This window comes from Corapipo altera, unplaced genomic scaffold (assembly GCF_003945725.1).
Source record: "Corapipo altera isolate COAL_440 unplaced genomic scaffold, ASM394572v1 301, whole genome shotgun sequence".
In the NCBI taxonomy this organism is placed as follows: Eukaryota; Metazoa; Chordata; class Aves; order Passeriformes; family Pipridae; genus Corapipo; species Corapipo altera.
Window position 1 is genome coordinate 1,264,232 of NW_020884926.1, and position 19,527 is coordinate 1,283,758.

Consider the following 19,527-nt stretch of genomic DNA (forward strand, 5'->3'; position numbering starts at 1 on the left):
GCAGATAATGCACCCTGCAATTGTTAGCAACTTCTGTTACCCACTAACTGTGGTAAAGATGTTTGGGCCAAAATTATGGAGAAGAGTTTCCTTCAGAGTGTGGAGAATTTGAGGACTGACTCAAACTGTCTTTTTTTTGCATGTGAGGGTTTGCAGAGTGCAGTGCAAGAGAATGGAACGGGGAGACCGTGTTTGTGCTGGGTAATTATCACAGGGCTGAGTTTCTTGCCTTTTATGTAACACTCCTTGGAAGGTACAAAGGTTTGTAAATGAGGACTTTCAATCTCACTGTTTTTCATACCTGTGGGACGAGATTATATTGGTTTTGCCTAATATGCCCTCATGCCAAAGAGAACGAAAATTTCCTCTTTTTCTTTCCCTTTTCAAGTGGGGAAAAAAGGGAAAGAGAACTGAGGATCAAGAGAAGTTGAAGTATTGCAAGAGTTAAAGAAAAGGATACGTTTCCAGAGGTTTCTGGTGTCTCAGAAATGAGGGATATTTGGGTTTATTTTTTTGGACCAATCTTTTCACGGAACAATGAACTCCCAATAACATCTGATTAGTCCTGTTGGTGCTATATTTTGTGACAGCCTGGCCTTGACTGTCCTCTCAGATTTGTTTTTGCTCTGCAGGAGTTTGCAAAAGGCACAGCAGTGACACCAGGCTGGTCCAAGGAGGGAGCAGATCCCTGGTGCCTTACATAACGAGGGGCTTAGATCTCCACTTCATCTCATTTAGGACACGGTGCCTTCCTCACCTCAGCTACCAAATCCACCCAAAAACACAGGTTCGTTGCCAAATTTTTATTCAGTTTTCGTTAAGAACAATTAGCTCTGTCTGTAACATATATTGCACGCAGTTATTTTAGTATCCATTTCAACCACTGCAAGTGGTTTGAGCTGCTGTAATAAAGAGGGCAGGAGGGAGTTGCTTCAGCTTTTTTTTCTTTGAACAAAAATATTCTCAGAAACTTTCAATAAGCTTTTTTGTTATCTATTCTGCTTCGGAGACGAACATTCAGGGAGCCGTTTTCCTCCTGCTGGGGAGCGCTTTTTTAGGTTAATGACTGGGAGTATTTCAAACCAGAGCAATCGCATTAAGCGTTTTGTTGTCCCAACAGCAGAAGCCTCACTGAGTTCAATTGGTTTCGCTACATTATCTGTTGGATTAGCAAACCAGTTAGGAACTGATGGGAGAGCTTTTCCTTTAAGTGGGATAAATGCTCTCATTGCTACCCAGACACAGCACAGACATCTCTGTATTTTAACCTCTTAACAGAGCTCTGGCTGCCAGCATTGCTTTCAAACACATCATGCATTTCTTCAGCTTTCAGCTCGTGCTTTCTGATTCCTTCCAGCCTCTTGAGGCAGCAGCAGCCCTTTCTGCCATCGACACAGCAGTTTGCAGAAGTGCCCCCCAGAAAGCTCTCCTGAGCACACAGCGGCACTTCCTCCTCTGCTGGCACGGCCAGGGGAGAGTTTTCCAAGCCCTTGGGCCCTGAACAGGCAGGATGTCATTAAGGGATGAAATCTCTGGGGTTATTTTGATTTGCCTTTCTAATGCGTTTCATCTTCCAGTTCAATAGTTGGAACGTCTGTTTTGGCAGTTTACAGAAGCTCCAATTTCTGTATATGTACATTTTATTAACACTTCACATTTAGAATGATTACATTAACACGTAGCCCACTCCTTTTCTCACAGACACGCCCGTCCATAGAGCAGAACTATAAATTGCTGAAAGGAACACAAATGCTTTCAGGTGCCTTCTGATCTGTCACATACCTTTTTTTATGACACTAGTAAAACCCATCCAAAGTCAGCATTCAACTGACACCAGATTTGGCTTATTAACTTTACTAAGGGCATCATGAAATTAGAGTTGAATAGGGAATTGCCTTTAGATGTTAATAGATCTAAAGTGGTAATGTCTGAGGATTTTTGAATGTGATGATTTTAAGTGAAAAAAAAATATAGAAGATTCAAATTTATGCAAAACTCCAATCAACTCACCATAGTCCTGAACTGAAATGTCTCCTTAAAAGTTTGAATGGCATCTGAGTTTTCTGTTTCTGGCTCTGGAAACAGATTTTAGAAAATCCCACTCTTGGTGAGGGAGGTGTTTTGTCTTGTGCTACTCATGCAAGTGCAGTTCCAGTACCCAAAATCCTGTTCTCCCCTCTGACCACCTCGTTCCTGGGATGGACACGTTGCCATCTGTGGCTCACAGGGCACTTTCCTGACTGCCTGCAACCTCCTGGGATATTTCTGTCCTCTTGTTTGTGCTTCTGTGTGCATCACTGGGACAGTCTGGCATTCTGGCTCTGGGGTTTTCTGAGGAGATCGCTGCCACCTCTGCCTTTGATCAGTCACACTGAGCTGTGCACCTTGAAGATCTGCAGTGAAAGTGCAGAAAAACCTCCCTGAATAAATCTTCTGGAGCAGTCAGCAGGACATGCAGCCTGTGACTGTCTCCCAGATGGAGAAGCAACTAATTTTGTCCAATAACCCCATGTGATCAGTCAGTTGGCTGCAGTGTAAGGAGTTATGTCAGGTGCACAATTACAAACTATTACTGCAGAAGTAATTAGATTAGACATTGCCTTTATAATATCTGCAGCCACCTTCTTGCTAATTACTCCAAATAACCAACCACTGCTCACTGGAGGGACTAGGGCCAGGCTTTGCTCTCTGCTCTTTAATAACTTTAATTCCAAAATCATGGATTCTTTTCCTATGATTTACACTCTGCAGGAACTTGCTGTGAATATTTCTTCAGCTGGATTCAGTCAATAACTTCACTCTTAGCAGAAGACACTGACCCTGACAGGCAACATAATAAACTAATAGCTGGAGAAACCAGCAGGGTACAGAAAGGCTGGACTTAAACCAAAGATTATTTCTGATTTATGCAAATCTAACAGAGAACAATGAGGTCCTCTGGCCTTTCTAAAGGGTGTGGTGCTGCTGTGGGGATGGATCAGGGACAAAGCAACGAAGGCATGGTAAAGTCATGCTTCTGCTGGTTTTATTCCACTCTGCACTTAATCATTATATAAAACAGTAAGAATGATTCAGAAGGGAGCAGGAGAGGTTGAATTTCTTGGGGGAGAAAGTGATTATGACCAAAAACGCACTTAGGGAAAAAAAATAGTGTATTTCTGTAATGTAGCATTGCATCAACATCAGGAACAAAGAGCAAGAAAAATAAATTAGAAAGAGGAGAAGCAGGAGGAAGAAAAAGAAGCCTGATTACCTGGTTATTGAAGGAGATGCAGATTTCCATTAGCGTTCTGGATAAGGTGGAAGGTGAGTGATACTTTGCTTTGATTCAGTGTGTGAGAGTCTCAGAAACTGTGGCAAATACCACCACGGAAGCACCAGTTGGATGCACTTACCCATTTGGAGGATGAGAGTTTCTGCCTCTCCTGAAGGGTTCGTCTTCTGTAAAACTCAAAGAAATCAGCATCATTAAAGCAATTTTGGAGGTGATGCAGTGCAAGGTCTTAACTGGGGTTCCCTGGCAAGTCAGTGGTGAGATCCTGGAGCAGAATCCGGGTGTCTCGGTCCAGGGTTGGTTTGGGGAGGACTCTGTGGAACAGTTACAGTTTGATGGCAGTTTGGGCTTTCCAGCACACTGTTGGCTGACAGCTTTTCCATGATAACAGAAACTAGAGATGGAGGTGAACCTAAACCTGACTTACAGTGGAGCATATTTGCTGTTACAGCTCAGTTCAAGATCACTGGTTTTTCTTCAAAGCATTCTCTTACTTCACTGATACTGAACAAATCTCACTCTCCCTTGCTTTGCCTCCTTCTTTCCCTCTCTCTCTCATTTCTTATTTGCTTTTGTGTCAGTCTCTGTATTTAAAAACAACCTCTCACTTTCAAGGCAACAAAATCTTCAAAATAAATTTCCCTTTTGTAGCGTCTCACATTGGCTTCCTACACGAACAATATTTCAGTGGGTTTAATCCATATTCCAATATATTTACTGTGGAGATTTTAGAGATTAGTTGTGGAGCTTGTTTGTTGTGAATACTGTGTTCATTTGCTGAGTTCACTGGAATTATTTACAGAACAAAGTGCTATTTTGCATGAGTTGGGCAAGAGGATCTAGTCCTGACTTAGGGAGCGTGTCTGAGACCTGCAGATTTCCCTGCTGAATAAGGGAAGAGAAGAGCCCTAATGGATCAGGTCAGCCTGGAACAAAAATGGCAAAAATATCCAAAGCAACTGAGTAACTTGAAGCCAGTTATGAATTCTTTTTTGTACTTCATTCAGCTATTTAGGGACGGATTCAAAAAGGATATTTTCAGAGGCACACATGGTAGAATCTCACTGACAATCAACAGAACAAATTCTAAAGTCCTTCCTGAAAACGGAGTCAGAGTTTCTTCCTTATGAAGCACCTTTAAATTTTTTCCCAATCCAACATAGGAAGCCTGAGCTTTCCCTCTGTTTCTAAATCATTTTTGTATGTTTGGGGCCTATTAAACTAATAAACATTTCTGTGTTTAAGTGTTTAAACTTTCATTAGCTTAAATCTGAAATGTAATACAGTCATTATTAACAATTCAGTAGAATTTGATGTAGTATATTTTATTTCATGCTGTGACTAAGAGCACTGAATTTTTTCAATATTTTATCCAAGACAAATAATATTTTAAGAAAAACCTCCACTCCCCTCTATTCCTTTTTACTTTGTTCATGAGATTTTTCTGATTGAAAACTCCAACTTTCCCACTGCTGTTAAACCTAGACCATCCCACAGAAGGCCAGATGCAGAAAGTCACTCATGTGCAGAAGTGAGGAATTAACTCTTTCGTTACAAAAAAAGGTAATTATCTGAGTGTGAAAAGCCAAATCTTCATTACTGATCAACCCTTAAAGGGGAGGAAAACCATGGTCATTTAAGAGTTAAACTTTTGCTACAAATATGTACATATGAAAAATCGTCTCATGGTATTAGAGGAAGGAAGGAGCTGGGATGGTCTGGCACAGCACAGTTCTTACTGTATCAAATCAGAGCAGCAATAAATTGCTGCTTTTTCTGGGAATTCATAGCAGGACTTTCTCGACTTTAGAAGTGTCTTGAGCTCGTTGGAAAACATTTTGAGAAGAAATGGCTCGATTCAGTCTCAGCAAGGGCTCTTTAATCCATGGGTGTTGTTGAGTTTGTAGCTCTGGCCATGAACATCCCTCTTTTGGGTTTTTACATCGTGTAAGCGACCCAGTAGATGACATTGACTGCTGCAAAGGCTGCTGGGAACACGGCTCGGGCGTAAATGTCGATGGTGTCGGCGTCGATGGGCTTGAACAGGGACTTCAGGCCAGTCTTTTTATCCAGTTTCATCCCTGGCTGCTGCTTGGTCTCTCCAGTTTCTATTTCTATTGTGCCATACGAGCCGGGCAGGCTCCTGGGAATTCGGTGCTGCCTGTTGGAAATGGCCAGTTCCTGGTTCACACCAGCTATGGAAAGGGAAAACAGAACAATGGCATTCTTCACGTTGATCTGCAAGGGAAAGAGGAGAATAATGGAGTTTCTGCCTCTCCTGAAGGGTACTTTTCTCTGTAAAATTCAAAGACAGGAATTCATCACAGGAATTTCGTAGAGGATGCAGTGAAAGGCCTCAGGAACTGGGACTCCCCGGGGAATACAGGGCAAAGGCAGTGCCAGGCCACGCTGCAGGGGCACTGCTGTGCCAAAGTCACTCCCATACCACACTCACTGACCTCTGCACTCTGCCTCCTCGCCTTGATCTTGTTCTTCTGCTTTTTCATGTAGTCAGCGTTGAAGTGAGCGAAGGCGTATTCCACCAGCGCGGCGAACACGAACACGTAGCAGATCCAGAAGTAAACGTCCAGGGCCTTGATGGCAGAGGCTCGAGGGAGGGAGGAGCGGGCACTGACCATCAGCGTGGTCATGGTGAGGACAGTGGTTATTCCTGCAGGGAGCAGGAGGGGAATTGGATTTACTGATGTATTATACATGGAGACTTTTACTAATCTGAAGCTGAGGATATTTTCACAGTGCAAATACTGTGGCTCCTGATTTTCAAATCAGAGAAGCTTGAAAAAAACCTGCATTTGTATAAGGCGGCTTTGAACAAATTATCCTTGGTTTTGTTCTAGCTCAGGACAAACCAAACCCAAAGACTTAACCCTCAAACACTTTTGCATCTGGACTGGCAACCCTTACTCAGACAAACAGATCCACAAGCACCAGGAATATTTTTTTGCCACTGTCCCAGTTCCTTCAAATGAATTCTTTTATAGATCTGCCTCACAGTCATTACTGCTTTTAACCCTCTTTAGGGGGTTATTTGCTGTTCTTTCCTGAGGCAGCTGCTCTGATAACATGACAGAAATTAAAACAGGAGGGAAGCCTTCTAAAGGACCATCTCTTCTGGAAAATAAACAGAGTGGTCATAAATGCGCCTTCATGGAGAATGAGGGTTATCAGAGAGCAGAATTCCAACCTCAGCATTGCCTTCCCTGCCTTCCCCCAAGGCCCCAGCTTTACCTAAGGACACCCTGGCAGGCACAGCTGACTGGCTGATCCAGAAGGACACCCACGACATGGCCACCAGGAGGATGGAGGGGACGTAGGACTGGATGATGTAAACTCCTCGATTCCGCCGCAGGTGGAAGTGGAGACTGAGCCTGGGAAACTGCCCTGCTGGAAAAAAGAGCAGGCAGAGAAGGCTCTGGCTGCGTGAATTACAGTCAAACTGATACTCAAAATGACATTTCTACAATGACACAGAGCTGGGACAGCTTTTGGACGGGGATCACAGAATGCTTTCCTGAATGGTGTTCGATCAGTCCCCATAAACCCTGCACGAGGTGCTGCAGCTTCATCAGCTAAGAATAGGTCAAATGATCTGTCTCAGGTCATATCAATGCCAGATCTGAAAATAAAATCATGAGTCTTCTCAAATAACAGTATTGCTTCAAAATGTGTACTGTCTTATCATCTGCTGTAGAAAGTCCTCCAGATACTAAATTTAGATTTTTTAAAAGGCCAAGTTAATTTCAAACTCAAAAAAGAGCTTAGAGGAGATGTGCAGCATAAATGAGAATCTGAATACATGAAAGAGGATGAAAAATCAGCAGGAAAGAAATGACTCCAATCTTGTACAAACATTGCAATAAGCCCGGTGATAGACGTACACACCACTGACTTCTACTGGGTAGAATTAGACTGATCTGACTGTACGTCATAAGCTTCATAACATCAGGGCTAATGGAAATTTTTCGTGATCTGAAGTCGCAAATTAGGTCAAGAAAATGTGAGCTATACCTCAAGTTTTCTTTATCAAGTGCTGTCTGGCTACTCCACAGAGTGTTTTGTCAGGCAGAGAGAGCTGAAGGACATAACGTGCTACAGTGGCTACCTGGAGGCTCAGCAAAGGATGGCACTTTTCACAAGTGTAAGCTGAAGAAAACTCTTATCAGACACCTGACAGGTTCTTAAATTAGTTACCTAAGAAGAAGGATTTTCTGTTATAGATACAGCAGGTTTCCCTGTGCTGGAAAAAGTCAGATAGTGTCCCTGAACCGAGGAGAGATTCTGTTACCAGATTTGAAGTTCATAATTTCTGTTGTGAACTGGTAGTTGGTGATGGTGAACTGGGCGAGCTGCAGCTTGTCCAGCCCGTGGATCTCCTCCTGGTTCTCTGACCAGTGGTACACGATGTCCTCCGAGGAGTAGCCATCTGCCAAAAGAAAGCTGAATAAACAACAAGTTCGAGGCAGAAATTAAGAGCTTAGAGGACTCACAGCGGAAGTTCTCTAACTCCTGCTATGCTGAATTCCATCAGACCCATTGCTGGGATTCAACCTGGATAATTCTGCCTGGGAGAGATGCAGGACACCAGGGACATGACAGAGGGGGGATGTGTGTGAGGGGATTTTTGTGAGATGCAATCAATCTTTGCTAGTTTTGCTGTTAGTGGACAACTTGCTCCTAGAGCATTCATTTGTTTGAAGAGGCTGTTTGCTTCACTGAAATCAAACCCCTGCAATTCAATTCAAACATTCAACCCCCCAGAAAAACTCCTGCAGAACTTGCTGGGAGAGAGAATGGATTGCTGGGGCACTGCCTGCTGCCTCTGCACTTGGTGATTACATAAGTGAAACTGTAGATTGCTATTTCTGACAGGACAAAGTGGTATTGTGGCTAATTGCCTAGAAAACAAAGTCGGTGCTAAACAAGAAAAAGAGAAACTGGCATTAACAGGACAGGGGATCTGCTCAAAAACTGCTGCTCCTAAATCTCTGGAGCCCTCAGGACCTGTAGACTCCTTGATCTAAAAACCAGATTCATTGCCACCAACTGGGTGGCCCCAGCTTGTGTCTGTGGTGGTTTTCATTCAGAAGTATTCATGCTCGTGGGATTTACATGCTGATCATAGATAAACTACAGGTTGGACAAAATATAAACCCATTCTTCACCCTCCTTTGTGAGTGCAAAGGAATTGAGGCAATCCATGCAGTATTCTGATGGATTTCTGGGTCATGGATACAGGAATGCCAAGGCAAGCTCAACAGCTCTGTAAAGGTTACTCACAATGGCTTTCATTAAAAGCAGGGAATTCTTTCTTTTTTGTTCTTCTTATAAAGAAAACACAGCACATGAAATTTTGCCTGTGGGCTTCTCTACTTGTTCTCCCTGGATTTGATGCAAAGCTCAGTAATGCCAGTGACTGTCACAACTGCTCGAGGTTTCACATCAAGCTCAGAGTTCCAGACATTTGTAACAGGACTGTTCATTGTTCATCATCACTACATTAAACCCTAGAGTTTAGGATTGGGGCATTGAAAAGTCCATTGTGTAATGCCCAGCACAGGGAATGAAGGGATTCCTGTTTGTTCTGAATCTCAAGGCAGCCCTTACATTTCATTGCCCAAAGCAGAGCCATCCCAGCTCACTCCAGTATCCCAGTCCCACGTGCCCAGGCTTTACAGAAAACACAGGTGTACTCAGCCCTTACAGCTCTCCAAATCCAGCATGCATTCCTGCTCGTCCATGGGGTACTTGGAAAGGTCCATGTCGCAGGCCACTGTTGAGGTAATCCTGTTCCAGGCAACGGGAACACCAGTTAGTCACATTCAGACAGAGCTTTTTCCTCTGAACTCGAAACAGTGCATGGAAAACTTCGAAACCTTCATAGCAACGAAGGGAATTCTTTTCAAAGCCCTTGTGGCTGTTGCCTTTACTGAGTCTGTGGGAAACCCAAGGGCAGGGAACTGAAGAAAAGTCAAATGACTTTAATCTCAGAGGACACTTCAGCTGCTTCTCACAAAGGAATTCTCTGATTCCATCTACCACCTTTCACTGTCCCCAGGATCCCTACCAATACCTTGATGGGAATTTTGGGCTTAGAATTTCAAGGGTGCACATTCGTTATGGAGAACATTACACAATTAACTTCCAGTACAGTTACTGAGTTCCAGCCACAGCACTCTTCCAAGGTGAGGAAATGACACTTTCCCTGTTTGAGAGATGGGGAAGTTGAGCCTAAATCAGGCTCATAGTCCCCTTGGAAAACAGTGAAATAGAAAAGAGAATAGGAAAATAGAGAGTGGAGAGCAGAATCTTTGCCAAACAGCTCCGAGACACTTGGAGGACATTCTGAACATGGTCAGTGACTCTGCACTGCACAGTGTGTCAGTGTTGCCAAAGAGACCTTCCTGGCACTGTCATCCTTGGAAAGCAAAGGGGTCTCTGACAGGAGATTTTCTTCCATATTAAATTAACAACTATTTTATGAAACCATCTTAGGAAAACAGTGGTTACTTCACAGCCTGTTCCAGAAGTTAGCACACAATAGAGAACACTTGCCCTCTTTCTCACTCACCTGATGCTGTATAAAATGACTCCATCTGGCTGGAGCCTGATAAGTTTGTTTTCCACAGTCACATCATGGAACCAGGCAGACTTGGCATTGACTATGAAAGTATCTGGCAACCAGAGCTTGTCCACAAACCTACTGTCTAAGCCCAGAGTCTCGTTGGTGTGGTTGTAAGACAGACGGTCATCTCGCCAGCTCTGGTGCAAAAACACTGTCATGGTGTATTCCTGTGACAGGAGAAAGCCCAAGTAAGAAGTGATGCTGAACAAACACAATGGTAATGTCTTGGGACTTGGCCAGAAATCATTGTATTAGCCTGGAAATACATGATCTGCGTCCAGTGCAAATAAGTATTTTTATACTCAGTCAACCAGAGAGCTGCCCAAGCATTTGAATTTCTGCCATGCTTCTACCACAGATAAACTCAAATTATCAAAAAGTGGTTCAACATCAGTGTTACATGTAACATGTTGCAAGAGCTGTGTATGTCTCAAAAAAAGAACAGTACAACTTTTGGTTTTGAACGTTTTTTAGAGCAAAACTGAAGACTCTGATACCGTACCATGTTCACCTCTGAGATGTGGTCAATGCTGGCTACTTCGATGGCCAGAGCAACGTTAACAGGGGGACCTGGGGAAAAAGGTTGAATGGGGTCATTGACATCATCATAGGACCTACAAAAATATAAATGACCCGAGATTTCAATTCTTTCAGAGAGTTCACAAAAGTGCTTTCCATTATAAAGTACACTCTCCAAGCAAAACCTACCCTAAAGCAAGAGATTTAAATCTTTTGCTGATTTTTACCTCAATTTCCAACCTCACTTCAGTGATAAAGGGCACGAGATACAATCACAGCTACTGAAAATTATGGAATCCTTTCTGGAAATCACACTACCAAGTTTAAGGCAGCATGACTTCAAGCAGTGCAGGAATCATCACCATATAATGCAATACAAAATTCCTTCAACTTAAATGTCAGTGATTTAAGAACTGTATCAGAAGCCTGTGTTGCTGTTGTACAGTCTGTCTCCTGTCAAACCCATCCAAATTGTTGATGGTTATTTTTTCCCAGAATCCAAGTAAAAGATAATCATAACCTTTTAATCATGCAAAGGATGAAGTTCACACGAGCATCAGAGGGTAGAGGGATTGTAAGAACAAAAGAGACGTTATCATCCAAGCCTCACCTCCAATGCCAGGCCTGAAATTCCGTGCATAGCCTTTCATTAAATCATCCAGGTTGGGCAGCCAGGAGATTTCTATGTTGGAACCAATGTAGTCTCCAATGTCACTCATAGCTCTGGGGAGAGGAAAGAAGTGTCCTTTGAAACTTGCCCACGTTTACCAACAGAAAACCAACAGAAAATGGAAGAGTGACTTCTCTCACTCCAGAGACCACATATGGTATAATCAGCTATGCTGGAAATTTACTGAGAAAATACTGTGTATAGGCAGGAAAACAATTTCAGATATTTCTGTTTAAATCAAAACATACTTCAGGCAAGACTATGGCCTCTTTCTGAGTTACAAGTACATACTTTTGGAAGTTTTCTCCTTTTTAAAAAAAAGTAGGAAAAATAGATTCAGAAAACGTGAGGGAAACCAAGACACTTTGTGTGCTGCCTAAAATGCATCTGTGGCTGCTGGAATGCAGCTGTGCCAGCTCCCAGTGAACCAGGGAACAGCTGAGCTCGGGGAGGCTGGGGGACTGTCAAATGGGAGGGGAACACAGCAGGAACTGCACATCTGGAACGAGGGGAACAGGCAGCAGGCTTTGGCTGCGAGGTGCTGTGTTGCTGTGGGGTTTGTGCTCGTGCCTCAGCCCCCTCCCAGCACCACCATCTCCCAGCTGCCAGGCAGGTGCTTCTTGCTGGCCCAGTGCTGCTCCTGCAAGACTTTAGCCCAGGTTCTTGTTGCCATTTCCCACCTCCTGGCAGCCCCTCAGCCCCGGTCCAAGCAGTTGTGTGGATATTCCACCACCTCTTACAAACAGAGGCAAGATTATCTTGTCTCCATTATCTGTTTAAAGTGAGCTGGCAGACTTCATCTGCAGCTCTGTGCCCGCTCACATCACTCCTCTCGCCAGCGCCGTGACTGACAGCACAGGGAGGGAGAAACGAGGGGCTGGGACAACATCTGTCACAACTGTTTGCAAAGAGAAGAATTGCCAGGGGTTTGAGAGGGCCTGAATGCAAGTACTGCATCCAAGCTGCCTGAGCACTGGCTAAGCACCTTCCACCGAGCCCAGCAGTAAATGTGGCATTTGAGGGATACATCTGAGTCGGAACGGGAGAGGAACTGGCTGAACACCCCTGAGGGGCTGCAGAGGGAGACACCACAAACACACCCTGCCTTGGCACCCACACAACCTGGGCTGTTCATGTGACAATGACCCACATAAAGCACATGGGTTTTCTCCCCAAAATATGCCAGCCCGGGCACTCAGCTCAGCATGGGCAGTCATTTCCAGCACGGGAGCAGAGTCTCCTGCAGTGCCCAACTCCTCCCACAGGGGACTGAGAGAAAAATCTTCGATCACCCTGGTCAGAAAATTCTTGTCTCGTGTACGGAGTCAATTATATAAGGAAGGAGTTCTGGGATTACAATGTACAAATGTGAGTTCTGAGCAGCAGAGACACTGAAAGCTTGCATTGGTGGAGCTGTCAAAGCTATGGGGACCTTACAGCACAGGGACACTGCTCCAAGGCAAACTTCATTACTTCCCAGCAAAATGTTATATTAAATTGCGTTCATAATATTTCCTTGCCACGAGCACAGTGCTGTATGTTCATCTCAAATGACTATCCCAGGCACTTCTCAGGTTCCTCTAGCTCTTCTGAGGAAGGATCAGAGCCACATTTTCAGCTGCATAAACTGGAATAACATAATTGATTTAGACAAGGGCTTTGGAGATTTATAACAAATGTTGACAGAGGTTCTTTCCTTCTTTATTTGGTCTCATCAACTATATCAACACTTCTTTCTATCAGACTGCTCTTCTCTATGTGCTGGTCTTTCAGTCATCCAACTGTCAGTATTTACTTAAATGAAATTATAGTTTCTTAATCCATGGCAAATTTGTTTAAAAATGTACTTAATTGTAACTTGTAAGTCTCAGCCACAGGTATGGAATGGTGTTCCTAACCAGCAAAACGTCTGAGCTCCTTTCCCAGGTAAAGAATGGTGCTTTCTGTCTTTTCCTGATGAGAGCAAATAACTCCAATATGCTTGAATTATTACATCTGCCTCAGATCTCTTTGCCTTTTCAGCAGAAGATGGTGCTTTGCAGCTCCTGTTGCTAAAACTGCCGCCAGTTCTGGGAAGTGTTTTGCAAACAGAGCTCGAGTCAGAAGGTGAGTGCCCCGGAGTGATCTCCCCCGTGTGCCTGCTCATCTGTTTTGACAAAGCACTTGGTGTGCAGCAGCTCCCCTGTCAGGGCTCCATTTTAGTGGCATTAGGGAGCTAAAAGGGAGTTAAAATGCTGAGAGCCAGGTTAGAAACCGTGGGCTGTAGCCTGCCATGTGTTTTAAGCAGATTACAATCTAGAGGGAGTTTTACTTAAATATCCATGACACAATTAAAATAAATCTTGTTTCTATTATTAATGAAGCCTTAGGGTCAGATCATCAGTGTAACAAATGTGCTGAAGTTAGTGGAGCTATGTGCACTTAATACCAGGGGGGCTAATAAAGTATTACAGCTGAAATAACTCTATGGCCAGATTTACCACGTTGGGATAACTCCTTCCAGCCATTCCTCTGGATTCCTGGACACCACACCCAGGGCTTTAAAGTTACAGGGGGGACGGTGGGAGAGTTTCATTCATCCTTGATAAGCAGCCAGGATTATATATGGCCTAAAATATGATTCACTATTGTACCTGAAAAAGGAAGGCCAGCACAGAAAAGATGCATTGGAAGGGATTAAGTTTTCACAGAGTAAGCAGGAGAGACCAAAAGAAAGGAAACTCCCCTTAGTTGATTCAGCAAATTCCCTTCCCCACGTAAGCTGCTGTAAAGCTTGTTTTAGTAAGAAAAGGACTTTGTGAAATTAAGGTAGTGATTTGCCAAATCCAAGGGGTAAAAGAGCTCCTCAAAAGCTTATCTGCAGTTTGCACCGGGCCAGCGTGGGGAGCTCTGGCTGAATGGCAGCAGTCATGTGGACTCCTGGCACTCTGGAAGTCATCCCCAAAGCTAAAGCTGAAGGAGATGGGTTTTCTCCCACACTCTGGCTGTGTACACATCTCATTTCAAGCAGATATTTTGGAAAATTTATTTGCATCTGCTCATATCTGGAATTTAAGCACTGGGAGAACTTCGACTGAGCTCGTTGTTAGCAGCAGAAAATAGATTACTGCTGTTTAAATGATGAAAGTAACAGTGAGTTCTCTTGTCCATTAGATAAAGGGAAAAGGAAATCCCATAGATAAACTGGGAAAACCTATGGAGTTCTCCTTTCCCTAATAAAGCTGCTCTTGACACCATTTAGGGAAAGCAACTCTAAGCACTGAATGTCAAATGACAGAGCAAAGAAATGCATCTCCTTCAGAGCTAAGTGCAATCAGTTCTAGAATAAAAAGTCCACGTATCCCAAAATCCTCTCTGTCTGAGCTGACATCTTCCCCCAGCTGCTGCAGCACCACTGCATCCCACTAGTGTGGAGGGATCTGGAGGAGAAGCATCAATGCACTTGGGCAGCACCTCTCGAAGGGGCTTGTCAGACAAGTGAGGCACCGGCCTGTCTCTGCTCTCTGCCAGAGCACTGCTTGAAAACTGGTGCTGGAAGTGCATCACTATCACCAGGAAATGTCTGAGCCCCAAATCACACCGAGCAAGAGGCAATCTGTGGGTTCCATGAGGGCACTACAGCAGCTGAATGAACCAGGCATGACACTGGCAATATTATTTTTTGCACAGCAGTGCCAAAATCTCTGGGAGCAGTGCAAGAAGCTCAGCAGCATCTTTGAGTCAGCGGCCAATGAGGCACAGATTTGGGGTCACACTTGCAGGGAGGGTGCTCTGACCTTCTGACAAACACACAGAGCAGAGAGATGTGGAAAATCACTCTTTGCATCTTCTGTTTCTCCTTTGAATCTGCTAACCTGATTCTTCTGGGGACTGTGGCATAGTTGTTATAGGAATCATTTATCCTGGTAGATGGAAAAACCAGTTTGACTGAAGGACTGGGGTGGAGAACATTTCATTTTCTATGAGGTAAACATTTGGGGGCAAATGTCCCAGATGTCATTGCCACTGAAGAAAACTTTTTCTTGGGAAAAAGACAAGGAATATCCTGCAAGGTCAGAGAACAATCTGGCCTCTGTCAAACTCCAGGATTATCCAGAGCAGTATGTGTATCCTTCCCATCTGCCATTCCTGACTTTAAGTGAAGCTCACTGTAAATATGTTTTGTATTTTGAAATGTAATTGAAAAGGCATTAGGCTTAATTCGTGGCAACCTCTAGAACATCAAAGCCTCTCTGTGAGTTTTAAGCTACAGAAAATGGACCATTCTTTGCATATATTCACGTGTTAAAGCTGCTCTGCTTCCAGGAATATAAGTAAAAGGTTTAAGGAGACACACAGCAGAAGGACAATTAATTCAAATGTATAGAAATGTCACTTAAAATAGAAGAGTCTTAAATATAAAAGATACACCTATTTTTAATTAGAGAATTAAAATCTGTTCCGGTAAAGAATTACAAAGTATGGACATGGACCCTCAAACTCCCATCAACGGTGCTCCTTCCCCAGGCAAATGAAGGAATAATTCCCCAAGAGTCTCTCTGCAGATGATCTCGTGCCCTGTGGCACATTTCTTCTTCCAGCATCCACAGCATATCAAGCCCTGATAAAATAATGGAAGCCACAGTCTTTGCCTCAGAGACCTGTCAATCATATAAATGGCAAATTTCTTGCCACTAATCACTGTCTCGAGAAGACAAAAAATTACTACTTTTTTTACCTGAAAAAAAAATGTGCTGCCTTAGGTTGAATTTGGCTCATTCCCTTCAGTCAGACAGCACACATGACAGAGGAATGGCTTCAAACACAGCTAAAGCACCCTGGAAGGATATTCCCAACTGCTGTGAGGGAACAGCATTTCCCTGTGTGTGTGTCCCCCTTCCCTCCTGTGCCAAACCAGGGCAGTAATTTCAGTGGTAGCTTTGCCTTTGGGAAGTCCTGTGTCCGACCACTGCATTCCAAAATCACCAAACTCTTCTTCCTTTTTGGAATATGTTTTTCTTACACCTGGCGATTTACAGTGCACAGAACTCACAAGCAGAGAATTCAGGGGGTTTGGATGGCCTCTGTCATCATAACTGCAAGTCACATTGCATTTAGAAAACAAAATCAGAGCCTTAAAATGGCAGTTTTGCCCATAATTACACTGCTTTTCATAAAAGCATCTCGTACCAAAAATATTTTTACTGATGCAAGGATAAAATTTTGCTCTAGTTCCATTTAACGGATCCCAATTACACATGTAAGGAAGGCTACTCCTCTTTCACAGGATTAAACAGTGTCCTGCCACAGCCACACTGAATCCTGAATCTGCAGAAAACTGTTGTGCCAAACAGAGCAGCTTCCCTTGACCATGGAATGTCTCACACTCTGGTACGTTTGGAAAACTACAGACTGAGCAGTTGGAATTTCAGAAGTTAGAATTTGCCTTGCCTGCCTCTCTGCCACGAGTAGATGTATTTTTAACAAACAACTCATCGCTATTGTGTAACTGGAGGAAGAAAGTCAAGTAACCAGGGAATTAATCCAAATATAAAATAATGTATCCAACAAATTATAGGTTGCACATATCCTGGCAGTGGCTGTGCCCGGGAGCAGACCTCGAAAGACAGAGGCTGAGAAGACTCTTCTTTAAAATTCTATTTTTTTCTTCTTTTGTACTCAAACATCACTTTTCAACCCAAAGCCTCAATGCTGGCCCAAGTGCAGAGGGAGAAACAGGATCATTGAAATCATGGACAAGGTGCCCTTCGGTCATAAGCAGCATTTTCTCTGCCTTCACTGCAATACTGGATTGCTTTGGAGCACGAGGATGTCAGGATCTGACCCTGGATAACAGACTCAAGGTCACGGGATAAATCATCATGTCAGTCCTGGCTAAGAGCAGTTGACTTGATGCTTCCTCTAAGCAAGATCCTCTTCCTTCCCAGTGAAAAAATCAGATCTCACTGATTAATTCCAGAAAGTGTAAGAGCAATGTTCTGTCTCACTCCAGTTACCACTTTGCCTCTTCCACTCCTCTGAAGGTACGAACGATGTCTGGGAAGCAGAAGCTGTAGGACCCCTTTAATGCCACAGCCCCCTCTGCTCTGGGGGGGTGTGGGCATGTTTTTACATGCAGCAAGTTCTTTTTTACACCCCCTTCTATTTTCATTGCGTAATCATGGCAAGCTTTCTCCACATCCAGCCTCCAGATCTGGAGAGAATCTCTGGAGCCCGTGGCTGGTTGCCTAGCTAACACCTTCGGAGGAAATGGGGCTGAGCCGCACACATACATCCTTCTGACATACATCCTTCTCTACAATTCAGCATTTTAAGAAATGGTTGGCGTTCTCCAAACGTTTTTTTTTCCCCCTAAGATCTCTGACAGCCTCTTCCTGTCATCCTGAGTTCAGGAGACTTAATGAACCCACCGGAAAGGCATGGCTGTATTTTCGGGTTTTAACGGTGCCTATGGAGGCCCCAAGCAAAGCTATTCAGCTCGTACCCCACTGGTTGTGCTGGCTTTATGGAAGAGGCTCGAGTTCAAACAGGCCCCTACAGAGCTGCTGGAGGGGCTGAGGCCGTGCTGGGATGTGCAACAAAAAGTGATTGCCCCCAATTTAGAGTGAGCGCCCTCGGGAAAAGCATTCCAGGGGCATCCTGTTAAACACACAGCCCTTGATTAACCCAAGAAAGTGCTGCTCAGTTGGCAGAAGTGCACCCTCAGCAAGGAAATGAAGAGAGAAAAAAAAAACCAAACAGAGGAGGTACATTAAAGAAACTCTTGAATCCAGAGCCCTTTTCTCCTGCACGCTCTCTCCAAGCAGTCCTGGCCCGGGAGTGCACAGAGCATCCCTGGGCAAGAGTGGGAGCCCCAGGCAGCCCTGGCACCACTCACCCCGACCGAGAGAACGGCTGCCCGAGGCCAGGCTGAGAAAGAACGATAAGATGTTTTCTTACCTGATACACCTGTGCTGTTGAGTGCACAGTAGAACCAAGGCAGGAAAAACCCAAGTAAGAAATTCCATTTTACTCCCATTTATTAGACAGCGGCGACCAAAACCCAGGTTCCCCGGCTCTCCTGGCAGCTCCAAAGCTCCAGTGGCGTTGCCATCCTTGCCTGCTGCGCTAAGTTGAGGCTGAGTTTAAAGCGATGGATGGTTGCTCAGCAGCAGCAGCCCCCACAATCTCCACAGTGCCCGGGAGCCATGCGGGCAGCCCGGCACGGGAGCAGGGAGCAGGGCAGCTCCGCTCCGCTCTCCTCCTCTGCTCTGCGGGTGGCTCAGTCCCGCCCGGCTCCGCTGCCCTGCTCCCGCATCCCTCCCCTGCCGCGGGCTCTTCCTCCGGCCGCCCTGCCCGCCCGCGAGCCTGCCTGCCGAAAATAACCTCCGAAAGGATGGATTAATCCCACGGAGCGGGGTGGGAGCAACTCAAAGTGCTCCGGAGCCGCTCGTGTCCTGCGCGCATCGTGCCGGGGAGGAGCAGGAGGAGCTCCGAGGGCAGGGGCGGCCGGGCCGGGCGCGCTCGGAGCCACCACATGTGAGCGGCGGGCACGGCCGCCCCCCGCCGCCCCCCCGGCACATCCCGGCGGCACCCGGGCACCGCAGCTGCAGCCCGGCTTCCAGCATCCCTCCGGGAAACCGGGAATGGAGCCGGGGGCTGTGCTCAGGGAAACCGCCGCCTCCCCGCCGCTTACGCGCTGTCCCGGGCCCGCGGGACCACCGGGAGGGGCACGCCCGGGGCCACCAACTTCTGCCTCGCCGCCCGTGGGCTCCTCGGGGGCTTCTCTACACTGAGACACTGCCCTGGCGCGGCTCCATCCCGGGCTGGCACCGTCCGCCTTCCACCGCCCGTGCCTCGCGAACTCCCGGCCCCTGCGCTGCTCCGGGGGCTCCTCGGGACCCGGGTTCGGCTGCACTTGCAGGTCAAACTCCGTTTTCTCCTCCATATTCGCTCTTTCCTTCTCTCCTCCTCCGCCTCCTCGGCTTCTTGGTGCTGTTCAATCTCGAATGACAATTTTAAAACCAACCCACAGAAGGAAACCGTGCGAAGGAGACATTTTCAAGAAATTATATTCATAAAGAAAAAAAAAAAAAGAATGTGCAGGTACCTTAAGCAAATGAAAGGAGGCACCGGGGGTTAAGTGTGGGGTTTATCTTTTCATCTACTTAATTCTGTATGATTATTTAGTACCAATATTTCAAGTGGCAACCAAGGGGTGGTAGGTGAGGGGAAATAACAGCCCAGGGGAACAGATGTACACAATGCACACACACAGATGCAATACAACAAATATAAGGTCATGTCATAAACGTGTAAGAAGGATGGGGGGGCTATTTTTGTCCTGATCTTTTCCTCCTTCTGCCCATTTCCATAGCCACCCCTGCAGCTAGGGAGGAAAAGACACAAATTTAAACTCAAGGAGTTGGATTGTCGCATGAA

General features: G+C 45.3%; 2 protein-coding genes across 6 annotated transcripts in view; one reads left to right on the forward strand and one right to left on the reverse strand.

The window, feature by feature from the left end:
- Positions 1-788: 788 nt before the first annotated feature.
- On the reverse strand, positions 789-18,636 carry GABRD (gamma-aminobutyric acid type A receptor delta subunit). 5 transcript variants are annotated; one of them, XR_003530149.1, is made up of 10 exons: positions 18,046-18,636; positions 11,047-11,159; positions 10,420-10,487; positions 9,864-10,084; positions 8,997-9,079; positions 7,581-7,718; positions 6,524-6,679; positions 5,734-5,945; positions 3,396-5,512; positions 789-2,393 (listed from the first exon to the last, which is right to left on the reverse strand). XR_003530149.1 is itself a non-coding variant. In XM_027658320.1 (9 exons), the coding sequence occupies exons 1-9, from the start codon at positions 18,111-18,113 to the stop codon at positions 5,213-5,215; spliced, it is 1,356 nt and encodes a 451-aa protein (XP_027514121.1). In that variant the 5' UTR covers positions 18,114-18,636; the 3' UTR covers positions 789-5,212. The 5 variants fall into 5 exon arrangements, 3 of the variants coding, with proteins under 3 accessions (XP_027514121.1, XP_027514119.1, XP_027514122.1); XR_003530148.1 differs by having other exon boundaries at positions 3,254-5,512; XM_027658320.1 differs by having other exon boundaries at positions 789-5,512; positions 6,524-6,676.
- The window catches only part of CFAP74 (cilia and flagella associated protein 74), a 38,098-nt gene continuing 37,206 nt past the window's right edge, over positions 18,636-19,527 (forward strand). Inside the window, exon 1 of the mRNA XM_027658316.1 lies at positions 18,636-19,009. The gene's annotated coding sequence lies outside the window, so the exon portion shown is untranslated. The remainder of the gene's footprint in view (positions 19,010-19,527) is intronic.

What these genes read in the sequence shown, in the direction of transcription:
- GABRD (XM_027658318.1), bottom strand. Translation starts at nt 18,113, where the DNA reads ATGGAATTTCTTACTTGGGTTTTTCCTGCCTTGGTTCTACTGTGCACT. An exon ending in AATTATGAACTTCAAATCTG is followed by an intron (nt 6,680 to 7,580) that starts GTAACAGAATCT and finishes TCTTTTTTCCAG; the next exon opens with CAGGGCAGTTTCCCAGGCTC. An exon ending in GCCTGCCAGGGTGTCCTTAG is followed by an intron (nt 5,946 to 6,523) that starts GTAAAGCTGGGG and finishes TGCTCCCTGCAG; the next exon opens with GAATAACCACTGTCCTCACC.